The 17,018-nt window shown below is 48.4% G+C and overlaps 1 protein-coding gene across 50 annotated transcripts in view; it reads left to right on the forward strand.

Moving 5' to 3' along the window:
* The window catches only part of LOC111940430 (DNA-binding protein RFX2), a 65,815-nt gene that overhangs the window by 31,337 nt on the left and 17,460 nt on the right, over positions 1–17,018 (forward strand). For 9 of the 50 annotated variants that reach the window (XM_086862728.1, XM_086862729.1, XM_086862731.1 and 6 more), the window contains exons 2-5: positions 4,057–4,169; positions 7,139–7,228; positions 8,164–8,243; positions 8,967–9,060. In XM_086862728.1, the coding sequence (XP_086718854.1) occupies positions 4,065–4,169; positions 7,139–7,228; positions 8,164–8,243; positions 8,967–9,060 (369 nt within the window). In that variant the 5' untranslated portion in view covers positions 4,057–4,064. Of the gene's footprint in view, positions 1–4,056; positions 4,170–7,138; positions 7,229–8,163; positions 8,244–8,966; positions 9,235–13,468; positions 13,544–17,018 lie in introns of all 50 variants that reach the window. The other 41 variants (XM_086862713.1, XM_086862714.1, XM_086862717.1 and 38 more) reach the window with 7 other exon arrangements.

Consider the following 17,018-nt stretch of genomic DNA (forward strand, 5'->3'; position numbering starts at 1 on the left):
ATCCTGTTCAAGGTCACGGAGCGAGCTGGTGGCAGGACCAGAAATAGCACCCAGGAGTTATTAGGGTTGGTGTTTTGTTTTGTTTTTTTCTCCTGAATTTCCTTTCCTGACCCTGCTGTTTGCTTGGATACCCAGATAGCTGTGTGTAAACAGAAGGTTTCCAGAGGCAGCAGCCTGGTTATCTGCCTGATTCATTCAGTGATGATGAAACCTGGAATCCAGATGTCTGTGATGCCTTCCAGGGCCCTGGTGGCGCCTGTGACATCACCAACCACGTTGAGCAACCAGGACTTTAAACCTGTCTCTCTCTGAAATGTCAATGTGTTGAATAAATCCATTGGAAGGAGAACTTGTTGCAGCTTTTTAGTGTCCAAAAGGTGCCTATGAAAGAGCTGGAGAGGGACTTTTTATAAAGTCATGCAGTAATAGGACAAGGGGAATGGCTTTAAGGTGAAAGGGGGTAGATTTAGATTAGAAATTAGAAATTAAAAAGGAATTCCTGGCTGTGAGGGCAGTGAGGCCCTGGCACAGGGTGCCCAGAGCAGCTGGGGCTGCCCCTGGATCCCTGGCAGTGCCCAAGGCCAGGCTGGACGGGGCTTGGAGCAGCCTGGGATGGTGGAAGGTGTCCCTGCCATGGGAGGGGATTGGAACAAGATGAGCTTTAAAGTCCCATTATATCTAAACCATTCTGGGATTCTCACCACGATTTTATTCCTTTGGCATGGTCAGGTCCATCTGCTCATTTCTCCACAATAACTGGGTTTTTTTTTTTTGCTCTTCTTCACCCAGTAAGGAGCCCTGGAACTGAGACTATCACCTGTGGCTGCTGCTGATCCTCTCTGTGACCCACCAGCAGCTTTGTTGATTATTAATTAACTTCTCAGTTTGCAAACTCCACAGTCCCAGGGACTGCCAGGCTGTCAGAGACCACGAGACATCTTTTAATGGCTTCTGTCATTCCCTTCTGTGAGAGAGCTACAGGTGGGATAAACCTCTCTGCCTTCAGCCAGATCTAAGAGGAAGAAGCAATCCTGAGCTCTGTGGGAAGCAGGGAAGCACAGGCCCACAGCCAGAGAGTTTCTGCTGAGAAGATGATCAAGAACACTGTAAAACTTCCCTGTGAGAGATGAAAAGTGGGCAGGGAGGAGAGCAGGGAGTCCTTCCGTGGGTGTTTGCTTCAGGGATGTGGCAGAGGATGCTGCACGAGGCTGAGGGAGCTCCAGGACAGCTCCTGAGCCTGGAATAATGAGGAGATTGAGACAGAAACTGCCCCTGGATCCCTGGAAGTGTCCAGGGCCAGGCTGGACGGGGCTTGGAGCAGCCTGGGACAGTGGGAGGTGTCCCTGCCGTGGCAGGGCTGCAGTCAGATGAGCTTTAAGGTCCCTTCCAACCCAAACCAATCTATGATGGAAATACAAGACCTAAATACCCCATGAAAACCAAGGCCAGTCCCACCTCTGATTCATGTGACCTGTTCTTAAAAAATAAAAATGAGGTGAAGAGGAAAGAGCAAGACTTTGGGTGCCACATTTCCTCTCATCCTTGGAAGCCAAGGCTTTCCCCACCCTCTGGAGCCTTGGCTCAGGTGCCAGCCGAGCTTCCAGGGCATCAGCAGAGCTCTGCAGCACCTTGTGCTGCTTTCTGGGAGCGCAGGAATTCTGTGTGTGCTGTCAGCTTTCCATCAGCACAAATTAACCAGAGCAGATGGCACACACAGATCCGAATCCAGCTCTCAGGAAGTGCAGGATGGCTTTAATGAGAAGTGAATTATTCTTTCTCCAGGATGTTGCACTGATAGATAAAATAATAACAAGTCCTGTACGTGTGGCTTGGCAGTCCAGGACTTCTCTGTCTACCTTGTCTGGAAGTGCCATCTGCAGATTTCCTCGGAGCCTTTGTGTCTGGCGTGGCTGTCATCACTGCCAGAGCAAACCTCAAAATCACTCTGGGGATTTATTTTGGCAGCAGACAATTCACCTTCTACCCTGCCCACATCTCTGCTGTCTTCTGGTCACTGAGGGAAAGCAGAAGACAAAATGTATCAGCAAAGATGAGTCGTTGGTGATTTGAATCACAGAATTGTGGAATATTCTGGGTTGGCAGAGACCTCCAAGGATCATCAAAGTCCAACTCCATCTTTTCCAAGTGTTTTCTGATGGGAGCTACACTTTAAAGGAGACCTTTTGTAGACCTAAAATGCCAAGAGCTGACCCTGCCAGAGCCATTAATCAATAATTAAAATATCTTTGTCAACTCACCCACCTCTCTTCTATAACCTCACCATGCATAATCACAGAACCCTGGAAAGCTGCAAACCATAGCCCTGGGCACAAGGGACAGACAATGAACACTTCTGGAAAAGTTGGGGGAGTAGATGTGGTAAAATTTCTCCCCTCTCCTGCCTGAGCATCTCCACCTGAACATTCCAAACCCAGCAGTGCTGGCTGAGTGTTTAATTTGCAAATTATTAATTGCAAATAATTTGGGGCTGGAGCAGGCAAGGAGCTGTTTCCCTTCATTTAATGGGAGAATTATTATTTTCCTGATCCCATGGTGCTGTTGCAACTGGAATCTTCTCACAGAGAGGTTTTGGCTAAAACCCAGGGGCAGTGATGGGGAGAGGCAGGTGCTGCCTTTATATAGCAGAGCTGCAGGGATGGGGGTGCTGAGGGCAGCTTGAGGGGCCTGGGGAGGACACAGGAATAAATATTGATTTAATTTCCCTTGTTTCTGGCTTGTTGGATTAATCTGGTAGCTGTGACTCTGTGGCTTTTTTTATATTTATATAAAAGAATATTTATATCTACTTTTTTAATGAGAAAAATTGTTTGCAAGCTCTGGGGTTTTGGGAAGGTTGGGAGAGTAATTGTAATTTGTTAATGGGAGTATGGAGTATTGAGGAAAAAAAAAAAAGCTTTAAAACCTGATTTTTGGAGAATTTTATTATTTGAGGGGTTTTGTCAGGGCTGAAGGAATAAACAGGTAAATTCTGTAACTTCACATCCCCCTTGCGTTTCTTTTGAACACAAATGAGCAGGTCCAGTGTCCTTCAGTTTCTCAGTTTTCCTTTTTCCTCTTAACTTGCCCAAAGTTGAGGGAGAAGTTTAAATACTGATGGCAGAAGGGAAATAAAACAAAAGCCATCATAATGTGTTTGGAGGCTCAGCAGCAAGGCCGAGAAAGCAGAAATGACACTGCCCAAAATCTGGATGTTTTTAACTTTTTAAAGTTACAACAGAAACCCTCCTAAAATAGTTCATTAAGCAGGAAGTTTCACAAGAAACCAACAAGAAATGGAGGGGGAAAAAAGGCTCCCCCACCCCAAAAAAGCTCTCCAAATGCCACTGTGTGCATCTCAGCATCCCTCGGTGTCCCCAGGGGTGGGACAGTGCCAGGAGGGAGAGCTGGGACTCAGGGATTTGAGGATGGCTCAGCTCTGCAGGGTTCTGTGGCAGTGGAGGGCGATGCTGGGGACCTCAGTGGGATTTTGGGGCAAGGGCAGGGATGGGAGGGTGGAGATGCTGTTTTGGAGGTTCTAAAATGATGAATTATTGTTCATGCGCTCTTCATCCTTGATTATTTCTGGTTATAAACCCAAGCTGACCACCCCACTTTGAAATCTTAGCTCTAAATTCCAGGCATGGGCTTAGGTTTGATGGAAAGCTTTTTTGCAGTAGTTAAAAGTGATGAGGCAGAGAGGGAGAAATTTTATTTTAAAAATCTGCCCCTACTCTTCCCGATCATGTGTGATGCTCACTGTGACACAATAATTTTCCAACGCCACTTTTCGGTTAAATATAGAAGTGCATTTTCTGTTCCTTCCCTCTCCTCTCAGTGAAACAATTGTGCAACTTTCTTTTTCCTTAATAGAATTCTGCATTAAAATTAGCTCCAGGACTAAAAAGAGTCCCGCGTGTAGGACGGGAGCTGCCTCCCAACCCAGCTCTTCCCTCCGGATTTTCCACTGGGATTTTACCCCTGGTTTAAAGGGGTTTTTTTGGGGGGGTGTGTGGCTGTGCTGTGCTGTCCCCACTGATGTCCCTGTGCTGTCCCCAGCAGTGAGCATGCAGAGTCCCGAGGGTGGATCAGACTCAGCAGCTTCCGTGGCGCTTCACACGTCGGCCGCAGCCCAGGCCCCGGTGGTGCAGCCGGTGCCAGCCTCGCAGCAGGTAACGCATGCACAGCTGGGGATGCTGTTTCCATGGAGAACAGCCCTGCTTTCCCTGCCAGATGGATTTTAATCCCGGGTTTGGATAGCTGGGAGAGGGTTTTTAGCTCGTTGAGGTAGCGGGGACAACCTGTTGTTGGGCTGGGTGTTCAGGCCCTGTGGGTTTCGGCCCTCGCGATCCCCCTGGGGGGATTTGGGGTTTGGGGTTTAATTCAGGTCCCCAAGGGAGTCACTTTGTGCCAGCTGGGTGTTTGCTTTGGATGAATTTCCTGTTGTCGTTGTCAGTAAAAGCAGGGGAAGATGGAGCAGTCCTGAAAGGCTCCAGGGATGGGGAGAGCTGAGGGCAGAGCTGGTGCTGGGGAGGGTGCAGGAGCCAGAGCTGCATCCTCTGAGGAGCTGCAGGTCAGGGAAGGGATTCCCCCCTCTGCTCTGCCCTCCTGGCCTCCCCCTGCCCTGCTGGGGCCAGGGTCGGGTCCTCAGCACCAGCAGGGCATGGACAGGGCTGAGCTGGTGCAGAGGAGGCCACGGAGCTGCTCCAAGGGCTGAAGCCCCTTTGGTCTGGAGCCAGGCTGGGAGAGCTGGGGGTGCTCACCTGGAGAAGAGAAGGCTCCAGGGAGAGCTCAGAGCCCCTTGCAGGGCCTAAAGGGGCTCCAGGAGAGCTGGAGAGGGACTGGGGACAAGGCCTGCAGGGACAGGACACAGGGAATGGCTCCCAGTGCCAGAGGGCAGGGCTGGATGGGATATTGGGAAGGAATTGTTGGCTGGGAGGGTGGGCAGGCCCTGGCACAGGGTGCCCAGAGCAGCTGGGGCTGCCCCTGGATCCCTGGCAGTGCCCAAGGCCAGGCTGGACGGGGCTTGGAGCAGCCTGGGACGGTGGGAGGTGTCCAGGTGTGGCACTGGGTGACCTGTAAGGTCCCTCCCCACCCAAACCATTCCATGATTCCATGGTCTCTTCCTTGGGTAGGCAGATCCCAACGTTTTAATTTGCAAAGGAGGGATTTCTGATTAATGTCCATGAATATGCTGCATTTGGGAGGCCCAACAGGAGACAAATGATGGCTTCAAGTGATGAACAGGAACCACCCAGTGCAAAACAGGAAGGGTTAAGTGAAACTGGTTCCTTTTTGTTCCTTTTTATGCCTTTTGGGGAACTTTAAAAAGAAATTTCTGTCACAGGAAGCTGGAGGGATAAGGGGATGGGTGGGTGTAACTCAGCTTCATCCTTCTCCAACTCCCAAGTGAGCAGCAGCAGCTGCCATTGGATGCTGATGAAAAGGAACGATTAAAGATCAGGAATCAGAAGGAATATTCAGCTCTCCAGGAGCCATGGACATTCCCATCGGGTGATCCAGAGCGCTGCTGTCACCTCCCAGCCTTCCCACCCACTGGGAGCATTCCCTGCTGGTGTGGCAGGGATGGGGACAGCAGTGACCAGCAGTGCCACGTGTCCCTGGGATCAGTGATGTGGATTTGGCTGTGAACAAAGGCTGGAAATCCTCTGGGTTATGAAATCACCCATCCAGCCTTTGCCTGTGCTGTCGTTGGGACACGGAGCACCGAGGGGAACGCCGTGGATTGAGGAAAATCTGGGGGATGGTGGAAGAGTGCTGAAGAAAGAGGAGGAGCATCCAGAGCCATCCCTTCTCACCAGCAGGACAAAGAAAACACTGGGAATGAACTGCTGGCAGCAGGAATGGTGGGAGGCTGGAGCCCTCGGGGTTGTTGAGCACCGCTGCCCCTTTCTGTGTGAGCAGAGGCTGTTTGAGCAGGATGGCCTCACCTCCCAGGTTGGAAATGGGAATCATCCTTATTTTGGCTGGAAGGTGTTAGCAGAGCACCTGGACAGGCAGCGAGGAGCTGAGCTGGGCAGCCTGGCCAGGGATGTGGCATTTGGCAAAAACAATGCCAGAAAATGGGGAAAAAAGTAGGAGAAAGGAAAGAGTCTTTGATGTTGGTGGCACTGCCAAGGCCTGAATTCAAAAAGGGCTCGTGGTGTCCCCACCCTGCACTGGTGACAGCCCCTCGTGGAGGGAAAATGGGCCAGGTGATGGCTGATATGAGTGTGGTATCTGCAGGGAATGCAGCCTGGGGACTGTGGATGGAGCAGCTGCCTGCAGGTGCGGGCAATTGTCACAAACCTGTAATTCTGCTCGAACTGGGTTTCTGGTTGTTACATGGATATGTTGGGAGGGCTAAAAATCATAAATACCCATGGATAAGGTAGTCAGTAATTATCAGGATTGCTTCTGGGATTGTTTTCTGGCTCTTTGTTCTGTCCCAAAACTCCTGGGGGTTTTTAAAGCCTCCCTGCACAGAGGATGTGTCTGCTTGGAGAAGGTTCAAAAGGCCATGGAGATGCTTGGCTGTGTTCCCAGTGAATCCTTTCTTTCCATCCACCACATGCTCACATTTGTTTTGCTGGGTCTGAAGGTGCTGAGCACACTGAGATGTGTTGACAACCTCAGACCAAAAGTGGAGTGAAGGACAGGGATGATGGAAGTGACAGAGCCACCACCACCACCAAACATCAAAAACACCACAAAACATCCCTGTGCCCTTGGTGGCACTGCAGGGAGAAGCAGAACCACCTGAGCTTCGCTGCTGGCAGAAGCTTGGTGGGATTTCTTGTTGCAGAAAGCAGAGTGTGGTTGGGTTTAGCAGCTCTAAGAGAAGGAACCTTGCAGCCAAATGTGGATGTGTGAGCAGTGATTCTTATCTAGCTGAACTTATCAATGAACTGTTATTTCCTTTTGTGGAGGTTTAAAGATGAATCCTGTCAGAAAGCGTGGAGGCAGCTTTGCCCAAATTCAGGGGGCTGAGTTCAGGCTGGTGCAGCCCACGGAGGGTGACATTAATTACAGGATGCCACTGCTGCTGCTGGTGTCAGAGGCCATGAAGTTTTGGAAAAGAACACCTGGCTCACCTGTGATATGTTCTGAAATTGTCTCTTCCTGTGTCTTCTCCTTGCAGAGGGTTTTGGTCCAAGCCACAGGCTCCGCTCCCAAAGGGGCGCAGATGCAGCAAATCTCTGTTCCCAGAGTCCAGCAGGTTCCACAACAGGTAATGAACACTCTGGGGACTTTGGAACTGTGCCAGATCTAGAAAAATCTTAATTAAAGAGTTGTGGGCAGTCAGAGAGCTGGGATCACTTTCTCCAGCTCTCTCCTCCTTTCTTAGAATCATGACAAAAGAAACTCTCAAGATATTTGAAGTTTAGGAAGAACCTTTGCTGTAGCAGTTGTCTTTCATGTGTTTGAAGATTTGATGGATGCTTTCAACTTCAATTTTAAAAGCATTTATTAAATCAAAGTTAAATTAAAAGCAATCTCCTTTGGTAAAGATCTTTCTTTAGAGGCTAAATGTTTGGGGTTTTTTTAATTAAACAAATTTACTGACTGCACGTGGCTCCATAGAAAGGTTTGGTGCCAGAGAGCCTTGCAAGTGTTTTTATTTATTTGAACTTTGCCTTTTCCAGGGCTTGTTTCCCAAGAAACCAGGGATATGTGGTGCTGCTCCATGTGGACAGCGAGTCTGACCTTCTTAATTTTTTTTCCTTTAGTGATTTTTCATTTGGTTGCTCCATTTCAGGGGGAAAAAAATTGTCAGAGGGCAACTCCATCCCTCCCAGAGGAATAAAAGGGGGCTGGGGTGCAGTTGGACACTGTCAGGCTCCCCTCTGAAGGAAAGGCTGCAGAATGAGCTCACCCCTATTAGTCACCCCAAGACACGTGTCCAGAGGAAACCCAGCTCCATTGTTTCCACTGCTCATGGAGCAACCACTTACTTATCTATTTTAACTTGACCTTTGGAAATAAAAACCTCCTTTGGGATTCCTAAGCATGGAGGGGAGGAGGGGCAGGAGTTTTGTTTTGGTTTGGGTTTTTTTTTCCTTTTTTTTTTAAAGAAGAAAGCCTGAGTGTCAGGGTAAGGTTGGAGCTGTGCAGTTTAACCAGTGGTTCCTGAGCAATCCCTGACTTTTTTGGTGCCTGTTGCAGGTGCAGACCGTGCAGCATGTTTATCCAGCCCAGGTGCAGTATGTGGAAGGAGGAGAAGCTGTTTATACCAATGGAACCATGTAAGAGCCTCTCTGAGCTGTCCCCCTCCCACCTCCCTGCCCTTCCCAGCCCCAGGCTCCTGCCAGCCCAGCCCCACAGTGGGAGGAGGAAGAGGAGGAGCTGTTTCAGGTGTTGTGTTGGGTGTGAGGGTGGTTTCAGCCAGACTCCAGCCCTGGGGGTGTTGTCCTCATGGGGGGATTGTTTCTCCAGGGAATCCTGCTCAGGAAAGGAGCTGCTGTTCCCCTGTGCCAGACACTTTGTGTGGTGGCATGGGCAGCTTTAGGAGTGGAACTTTAAGAGGAAAAAGGAGGTGCTGGAAGATTTTATAGAGTCAAGGAATCCCAGCATGGCTTGGATTGGAAAAGACCTTAAAGCCCATCTCCTTCTGACACCTTCTGCTATCCCAGGCTGCTCCAAGCTTCATCCAGCCTGGCCTCCGACACTTCCAGCCACAGCTGTGCCAGGGCATCTCCACCCTAGAATTTCCTCTTCCTCCTGTCTGCTGTGCCCCATTTTGTGCCTCTTCTTGGCCTTCCTCACCCCAGTTTTACAAGAGCTCCAGGCTCTGCCCTCGCCGTGAGCTCGTGCTGCGGGGCCGATTGATCCCAGCACAGATTCCAACAGCACAAACCCCACCAACACCTGAGGGGTTTTTCTGACACTTCCCCAGCTTTCAGAAGCTGTCAAACGCGGGATTCCCTCTTCCAGCTCCTCTCCATGTCCCCCTTTTTTCCCCTGCACAGACGAGCCGCCTACTCCTACAGCAGCGAGGCGCAGATTTACGCTCCCGCCAGCGCCGCGCCCTATTTCGAAGCGCAGGGAGGAGGTGGAGCTCAGGTGACTACAGCGGCATCCTCTCCTACAGCCATTCCCTCTCACAACATGGTGGGCATCACCATGGACATTGGGGGAAGTCAGATCCTCTCCGGCTCGGGAGCCTATCTCATTCATGGGGGGCTGGAGAACTCTAGACATTCTCTGTCACACACCTCACGCTCCTCTCCAGCAACGGTATGTAGCCCTGCAGGCAGCGCAGCTCGGGGGCCAGCAATGATTCCAAAGGGAACTGAAAAGCCTTCAGAAAATAAAACTGACCTGTCATTATCGCTGTATATGTCTGTAACCTGCCATGAGTGCAAGGGAGAGAATAGACACTGGTGTACTGCACTTATTTTTGGGTTGGACTCTCGCTCAGCAGATCACTGAAATTATGCAGCATTAGAAAAGATTAGAGAAGAGAAAGCATTAATCATTCAAATGTTTATAAAGCATTCGATTTGGTTTGGGTTTTTTTTTTTTACTCCTCAAGCAAAATTATTTTGGCTTTTAAAGATTTGTCTCTATTTATGTTTTCTAATAAGTGAAACATCTCACGCATGCTTAGCCATGTCAGGAAAATTAATCCACTTTTTTTTTCCATTCATCAATCAGTGGAATCCTTCCCATTGTTTCTTTTATCTCTCAGCTCTAGTTTTATTTACCAGCAGACCCACAGCTTGTTTGTAAAGACAAATCCATCATTCCTCTCACCCAAAATATTGAAATATATCTTCAATTATGAAGAGACCTGAGAAATCCTTCCTTTACCCAGTGGATAATTAGCACACAAGTTGTGTCAAGCTGATCATGCCAAGTGCACAGTGATCAAAAAGCCTTTGTGTTTATATCTCCTACACCATTGTGTATTCTGTCCTTGCCACATGTTTAGAAAATGTCTCTTAGGGGTAATACTGATCAAACAGAAATGGTTTAAAGTTCTGATTTCTTTAAGTCACGTCCCTCCAGCTGAGGTGGAAGGTGCTGGAAGCTCAGCTGGTGCTGGAAGCTGTGGGACTGAGGGCTTACAGCCCTTCACCCAAAACAGCCTTTTTGCAGGGAGAAGCACCAGGGCTTTGATTTGGGAATCTCCCAGCCCTCAGCAGCTTCCAGGAGTGCTTGGAGCTCATTTCATGGGACACTGCTCACCTCCCTTTGCAGACTTCTGTGTGTTTATGCATTCATATATAAATATAAATACTAATGTAGGTGTAATTCAGGGTATGTAGCCAGAATTTAAAATGTGAGCAGCATCACTAGGGAAAAAAACAGGAGCTGTTGCTACTGAGAATTCTTGTAAATCTGGCCTGTTATGTTGTACTTTCTTTTCCCACTGAGTTTTAGGATATAGACTTTGTGTTTTTTTGAATCTTTGTGCCTTGAAAGGTCGCTTTGATCCTGCAGTAAATGTGCTTTGCCTTGGGTAGGCACAGGGGAAAATTCCTTAGTTTGAGTGGAACAGAAAATGTCAGAGGTTCTTTACTTGGGTGACAATTGTGTGTGTGTGTGTGTGTGTGTGTGTGTGTGTGTGTGTGTGTGTGTTTTAACTATCCACAGTTAAAAGTTAGCACTGGATTATTTGGGTTTTGCTCAAAGTTATTATTTGGAAGCATCACCTGTGTGGGACTGCATCTTACAAAACTGCACAACTTTACTCTTGGATTTTGGGGGATTTTGGGGTTTTTTTTTCTGTTGTTTGGGGTTTTTTGTCATTTCCATAGTGATGAGCACAATATAAAAGCCCAAGTGGAAAATATGTCAGTAGAAATATCCCATGAATGGATTTAGTTGGTGGTTATTACATGAGATAAGGCTGTTCAGAAAAAAAAAACCAAATTTAGAAAGCGACCTTTATGGAAATACATCTGAGATAAATCCACTCTGTTGCATGTAGGAATGAGCTTTCTGAAGGTATTTTAACACAAAATATCTGAGGAAGGGCTGGAAAAGGTGGAAAAGAGCCTGGCAGGCAGTCCAAGGGTGTGTCTGTGTGTGGCTTTCAGTCCTTGCAGCACAGACCGGGGTCTGAGGGGGATGGAGCAGAGCCTTGATGGCCTGGAATTTCACTTTATCGTGGAGTCATTTGGTTTGGGCCCTTAAAGCCCATCCAGATCCACCCCTGCCATGGCAGGGACACCTTCCACCATCCAAGCCCCATCCAGTCTGGCCTTGGGCACTGCCAGGGATCCAGGGGCAGCCACAGCTGCTCTGGGCACCACAAGAAAGGATGGGCGGCTTAAGGAGAGCAATTTTAATCAAATCCATGGGCAGGAACATTATTTTCTGTTTTAATATCCAGCTTAAACAGAGACTGGGAAATGCTGGTGTTAAAGAGACCAGAGGAGCTCTGGTAGTCCTGGCAAAACGTGGTGGGGCAGGACTGGGAGCTCTGTGGGAGGAAAGGAAAGCAGAGCTCGTGCAGGTGGAGCCAGAGAAGCCAACGTGTTTGCATTTTGGGGATGGACATCAGAGTGGTCAGCAGTGGGAAGGAGAGGGATTGGAGGTGTTGAGGGCTTGGGGAAGAGACCCCAAGACCAAGGAAGGCATCCCAGAGGAGGATGGAAACAAGGGAGAATTTCAGGATTAGCAGTGCTCCAAGAGCTGCCCCAGGAGGTTGAGAGATGCTTGGTAAAATCTGTGTGCACCAAAGAAAAATCTTCAGATACTTCGGAAACCTCTCCAGAAACCTCCCATACCTGCTGGAATTCCAATGTTCTGCTCCATCAGATGGGCTGAAACAGCACAGGGAACAGTTCTATTCAATATTTGTGCCAACACAGCACTATTAATCTGCACCTAAATCAGTCTGGACCAAGAGAGGAAATCCTTGAGACCTCCCATAAGTGGCTCCTCAAAGCTCTTCACCTTCCTGCAGGGCTGCTCGAGAGCTTTTAGTCTTTCCCCCGTAATATTTTTTATTGCAGATGCTGGGTGTCCTTTTGGATGGGACAGCTGCCAAAGCAAAAGGCCAGGCAGCATTTCTGTGCTTGCCTCAGAGCTGCTGCTCCAAGAGCCCCTGAGCAGAGGAAGGAAATTGGGTCTCCCTCTAAGTCTGACTCATTTCCTGAAGGCTGTGTCAGCACTCAGGCTTTGGTTCCTCGTGGTCCATCACGGCGTGAGGCAGTTCTCAGAAACACCATTAACCTGAGATTCAATTCTGTGAGAACACCTCGAGAAGTGGCTCCACTTTGGGGTGGAAAGCAAGGGGTGTGTGCTGGAGCTGGAGTGTCACCTTCACAGCTGGATGTCCCTTCAGAAGCCAGGCCTGGTCTGTTCACTGCCACCCTCCTGGGACACAGCCTGGCTTTCTCAGGGGCTGGCTGGGTCTCAGCCTTAATCTCCACTGTGGGGTGAGTCAGTGAGGCTGTGAGTGTGGGCAGCAGGCCATGGACAGATCATCTGCAGATGCTTTGTGGCTGTGCCCACAGAGGTGTTAAATGAGGACAGAGGCAGCAGAGCTCTGTGTGCACTGCCAGGGCACAGATACAGCCTTTGACAACATCTGCTGCAGACAAACAGCAGGTTCTGCTCCTGCCAGGCTCTAATGTGGGCCTTTGAGAGGTTTGGGGATTTTTTTTTTCTTGCAAAAAGCTTGTAAGGGAGCACTGGAGCTTTGGGAGCAGCAGGCATCTGCTGAAGGAGATTCCCAGGTTCTGCCTCAGTAGCAGAATGGAAAAGACAAGAAGGGCTCAGGAGAGGACTGAGGCACAAGGCAGCAGCCACAGCTGGGCTGATGTGGAGCAGGAGCCAGGCAGGGAGTGAGGGAGCTCTTCAGAAGCCAGAAGGCCTCACCAAGGCTCCTCTGACATCAATAGAAACGAGCTCAGGTAGCACCAAATGTTCCATCCTGGCTTCTGGGGGAGAACTCAGCTGAAACCTGGCACCTCCCCTCTTCCCTTTGCAGCCCTCAGCATCAGCGAGCCCTCATCCATCCCAGTTCATGCACTCTCCTTGCAGCCCAGTTTTATTGAATTTTTTAGGTTTTTTTGACAAAATGTGAAGAGGTGACAGTAACCAAGTGATGACTGCCAGCTCTCCTTGGAAGGCCTGGCTACTCTGACCCGCTGCACTGGATCTGTCTGCCAATGGTTTGCTCTCAGCAGGAAAGGAAAAAGAGGAGGAAAATTGCTTTTTTTTTATAAATAGGCAGCACTTTTAGTAGAAGAGAAGCCCCCCCTGGCCTCGCTGTGTCACCCTCGTGGGGATTCCTGCTGTGTGTCCATTTGCATGTCCCAGTAACGCCTCTGCAGCTCCATCCACACCAACTGTGCTCATCTGTTTGTCTCTTTTTCACAAGCTTGTTGATATAAAGCATTAATCATTCAAATATTAATAAAGAAACAATAATCCTGGCTGTTGCTAACTATCTGATTTCCTTTCTTTTTCCTTTTTTTTTTTTTTTCTCTCTCCTGCGCACATTTGATTTTAGCTTGAAATGGCGATTGAAAACCTACAAAAAAATGAAGGGATTACATCACACAAAAGCAGTTTGCTCAACAGCCATGTAAGTTACAATCAGAATTTACAACCTTTTTCCCCTGCTTTGGTAGGAGAATTCTTTCTTTGGCGTATTCAACAGCAAAAGTCACTCAAAAGCAGCCTGTCATTGAGCTGTGCTGCCCAAAACAGCCCATTCCCAAGGAAAAAGAGTCTGCAAAAAGTGCCACATGAAAATGTTTGCTGCTGAGATGCTCTGGAGTCTGTTAACTGCCTCTGCCCTGTGTTTATTTATTTCATCTGCCTTGCAATGGAAATTGCTGGCAATCAGATAAACACATTTGAGGAAGTTCTTTTCCTTTCACTGGAACCGAAAAACGGCTGGAAAATGACTTGTAAACCCACAGCCAGACTCGATGTGAATTGTGACAGATTCCCCTCAGCCAGCACACACCAAAAGCCTGTGAATGCCTTTTTTACCTCTCTCTGTGCCTCAGGAAGGCCATTCCTGTCACAATGCTGTGCTAAATCCATGTGCTGGCCTCTCTCCTCACTCTGCCAACGATTTCCCTGCTTTGTGTGATATTCCCACTGTTCTGCTGGGCTTTTACATCTTGGTTTTACATCACTGAGGGGTGAGCACGTGCTTGGGGGAGATTTGGGTTGATCCAGGTCATGTTGGAGTCCCTGGACTTGCTTTGTTTTCCCTGTGTTTGGATTAAGCTCAAGCATGTCCTGCATCCATAAATCCCAGTGCAAATGTGCTGCTTCTCTCTTCTAACAGATTTCCTCTGTGTTTGGGGGCTGGTTTGTTGTCATTCTTAGGGCCTGCAAAAAAAATAAACCCAAAACTTTGGTTTCTTCACCATGGATAAATAGCCTGAGACAACAAAAGGAGCTTTAGACCAGTCTGATTCTCTTCAGCTGATTTCAAACTCCAGGCCAGGGCTCCTGGGGGAGCTCAATCCTTATTTCAGCTTGGTGAAGGTTTGGTTGTAGTTGGGGAAACACAAACCTGCAGGATCAGGCAGTCCCTGTTGTGAGCAGCTCCCTGCATCCCTCCCACCCCAGGCTGTGCCTCCTGAAGCGCTGCACAAGGATTGTGTTGCTCTGCGGGGCTTTTCTTGTTCATCAAGGACAAGGTTTGGGAAAAAAAATCAGGAAAAGGGCAGAGGAAAGAAAGCAAAAGGTAGAAAAGAGATTTTACTGACCACAAGCTGTGCAGGATGGAGTGGGGGTCATCCAGCCCCTGATCAGACCTTCCCCACCCTTGTCTTGCAGGGTAGAAGTGAAGAGAAGAACCTGATGTCCCTGGTTCTGGGTCATGGTTCATAGTCTGGCCTAAGATTAAGTGCTCTTACAAAGTCTGGAGTGAACAAACTCCTTCCTGAGCACGTGTGGGCATAAACAAACTCCTTCCTGAGCACACCCACCCTCAGCTGGTCCCTCTGAAGGTGGAGAATGGGTCCATTCCCCCAGCAGGGCGCAGAGCCTGAGCTGAGGAACCCTACAGGGTCCTTGGTGTCCCCAGTGTCCCTGCTCAGCCCTCCCAGGGCACAGGGAGGTGTCTGGGGACAGGTGGGAATAAAAAGAGGGATGAGCAGAGCCTGAAGGGGACACAGCACCAGATCAGGCAGTTCTAGAGCTGGAGGAGCTCCAGTGCCATTGCCCAGGGAGGCTCTGCAGTTCCTTTAGGTTCCTCTGAGTGAGGCACTGGGCTGGAGTGAGGGACCTGATCCCCATGGCAGTGAGCCCTGACTGGAGCAGGAAACTGGACCAGGACGGTTTGGGTTGGAAAGGACCTCAAAGCTCATTTAATTCCAACCTCCTGCCATGGGCAGAGACATCTTCCACCAGAGCAGGGTGCTCAGAGCTCTGTCCAAGCCAGCCTTGGATGCTCCAGGGATGGAGCAGCCAGCACCTGGAGACTGCAGTGGCCAGAGCTGCTCCCAGTGCAGGTGTGGGACATCCCAGTGACCTCCAGCGCTGAACCTTCCCCAGCTCCTGCCGTGCTACAAAACCTTTCTGCTCTCCAGGATGTTCCAGTTCCCACCTCTTCATCATGGCAAAAACAAAACCACCAGGGCAGGGAGAGCATTACCCATCCCAAATTCCCCATGGCTGGCACACAGCAGTGTCAGCAGCAGGTGACTGCAGTTTGTCACGGCTCAAAGCGAATTCCAGCCTGGCAAAAAGCGAGAGGAAACAGGGAGATGATGCTAATTGCACTTAGTTGGGATTTAATTGCTCTGAGTCTTAAGGTTGCAGAGTTCTTCATTGTTTTCTGTGCCTTGTTTAAAATTTGGCATTTTGGAAAATGTTCTTTGGATAATGAGGTTTATTTTGTTACCATCAGCAGATGGTTCATGCCAGGAATCTTTGGGGTTTTTTTAAAAAAAAATAGGAGGACAATTAAAGGTATCTCAGTCCAGAGGAAATTTTTCACACAATTTAACTAAAATCAATATGAAATGGAGCTTGCTGACTGAATTTGGCTTCAAAACCTCCCTGTGAGGTTATTTAAGTGTGCTTGAAATAAGCACTGGGGCAGGTGCAGCTCCTGCTGAGCCCCAGTGACTCGGGATGGCTCTGATAAAGTCAATGTGTGGCAGAGACCCTGGGGCAGGGGATTATTTCTTTGCCAGTTGCGAGTTTGCAGATGATGCAAAGAATTCAGAGAAAATTAACTGTGATTTTTGTACACAACAGCCTGAAGTTGGAGGAGTTGGATGCCTGAGGCCCTGTGGCTCTGGGATATCAACAGCACAAGTGGGAGTAGGGAGAAAATGTGATTTTTCCTCATTGTCTGCAAAATGAAATACCAAAAGACACAAAATAATCCCCCTGGAATTCTTTCCTGTGAGCGAATGGCTCTGTCCTGACTCTGAGCTCGACTGAGTGGAAATGTAGGAACCTGCTGCTCATGGTCCCAGCTAAAAACACCTTAAATACAACCCAAAAATGGGTCAAAAAACCCTATTTTATATTTCATAGAAGCGGCCACAAGAAAACTTCTCCAAACTTGGACCTTTAAAAAAAAATAATTTTTTTTTTATTTTCTCAGCCAGCCCCAAGAGTGGCTTTTTCTACCCTTGGATAGAACCAGAATGAGGTTTTTGCCAGAGTGTTTTTTTTCAAAGGAAACCAAACAGTCAGATAGAAATAAAGTTAAGGAAGAAATGAAAATTAAATGTTCCCCTGTATTGCCTAGAACAACCACAGCAGCATCTGGCTGTAGAGTGATTTTATTGGAACCTGATCGTGGCATAAACAGAAATAAACTGGGGAATATCTGTCACAACTGAACAAAATTCAGACAGCAAACAGAGTAAGAGATTCAAGTGGAAAGAACTTTTAATTTTCTCATTTTAAGTGCCCAATGTGTTATTAGTTCTGAAGGAAGAGCAAAAAATCACGTTTGGAATTATTTATATTCTGACAGATCTCTGTTTCATGCTCTTTTGTGTGCTTCTTAATAAATTTCTAATTCAATAGTGGGAGTTCATATTGTGAAACTCTGCAATGTTTAAGGGAATATAAAA

This window comes from Cyanistes caeruleus, chromosome 25, assembly GCF_971803275.1.
Source record: "Cyanistes caeruleus chromosome 25, bCyaCae1.hap1.1, whole genome shotgun sequence".
Lineage (NCBI taxonomy): Eukaryota > Metazoa > Chordata > Aves > Passeriformes > Paridae > Cyanistes > Cyanistes caeruleus.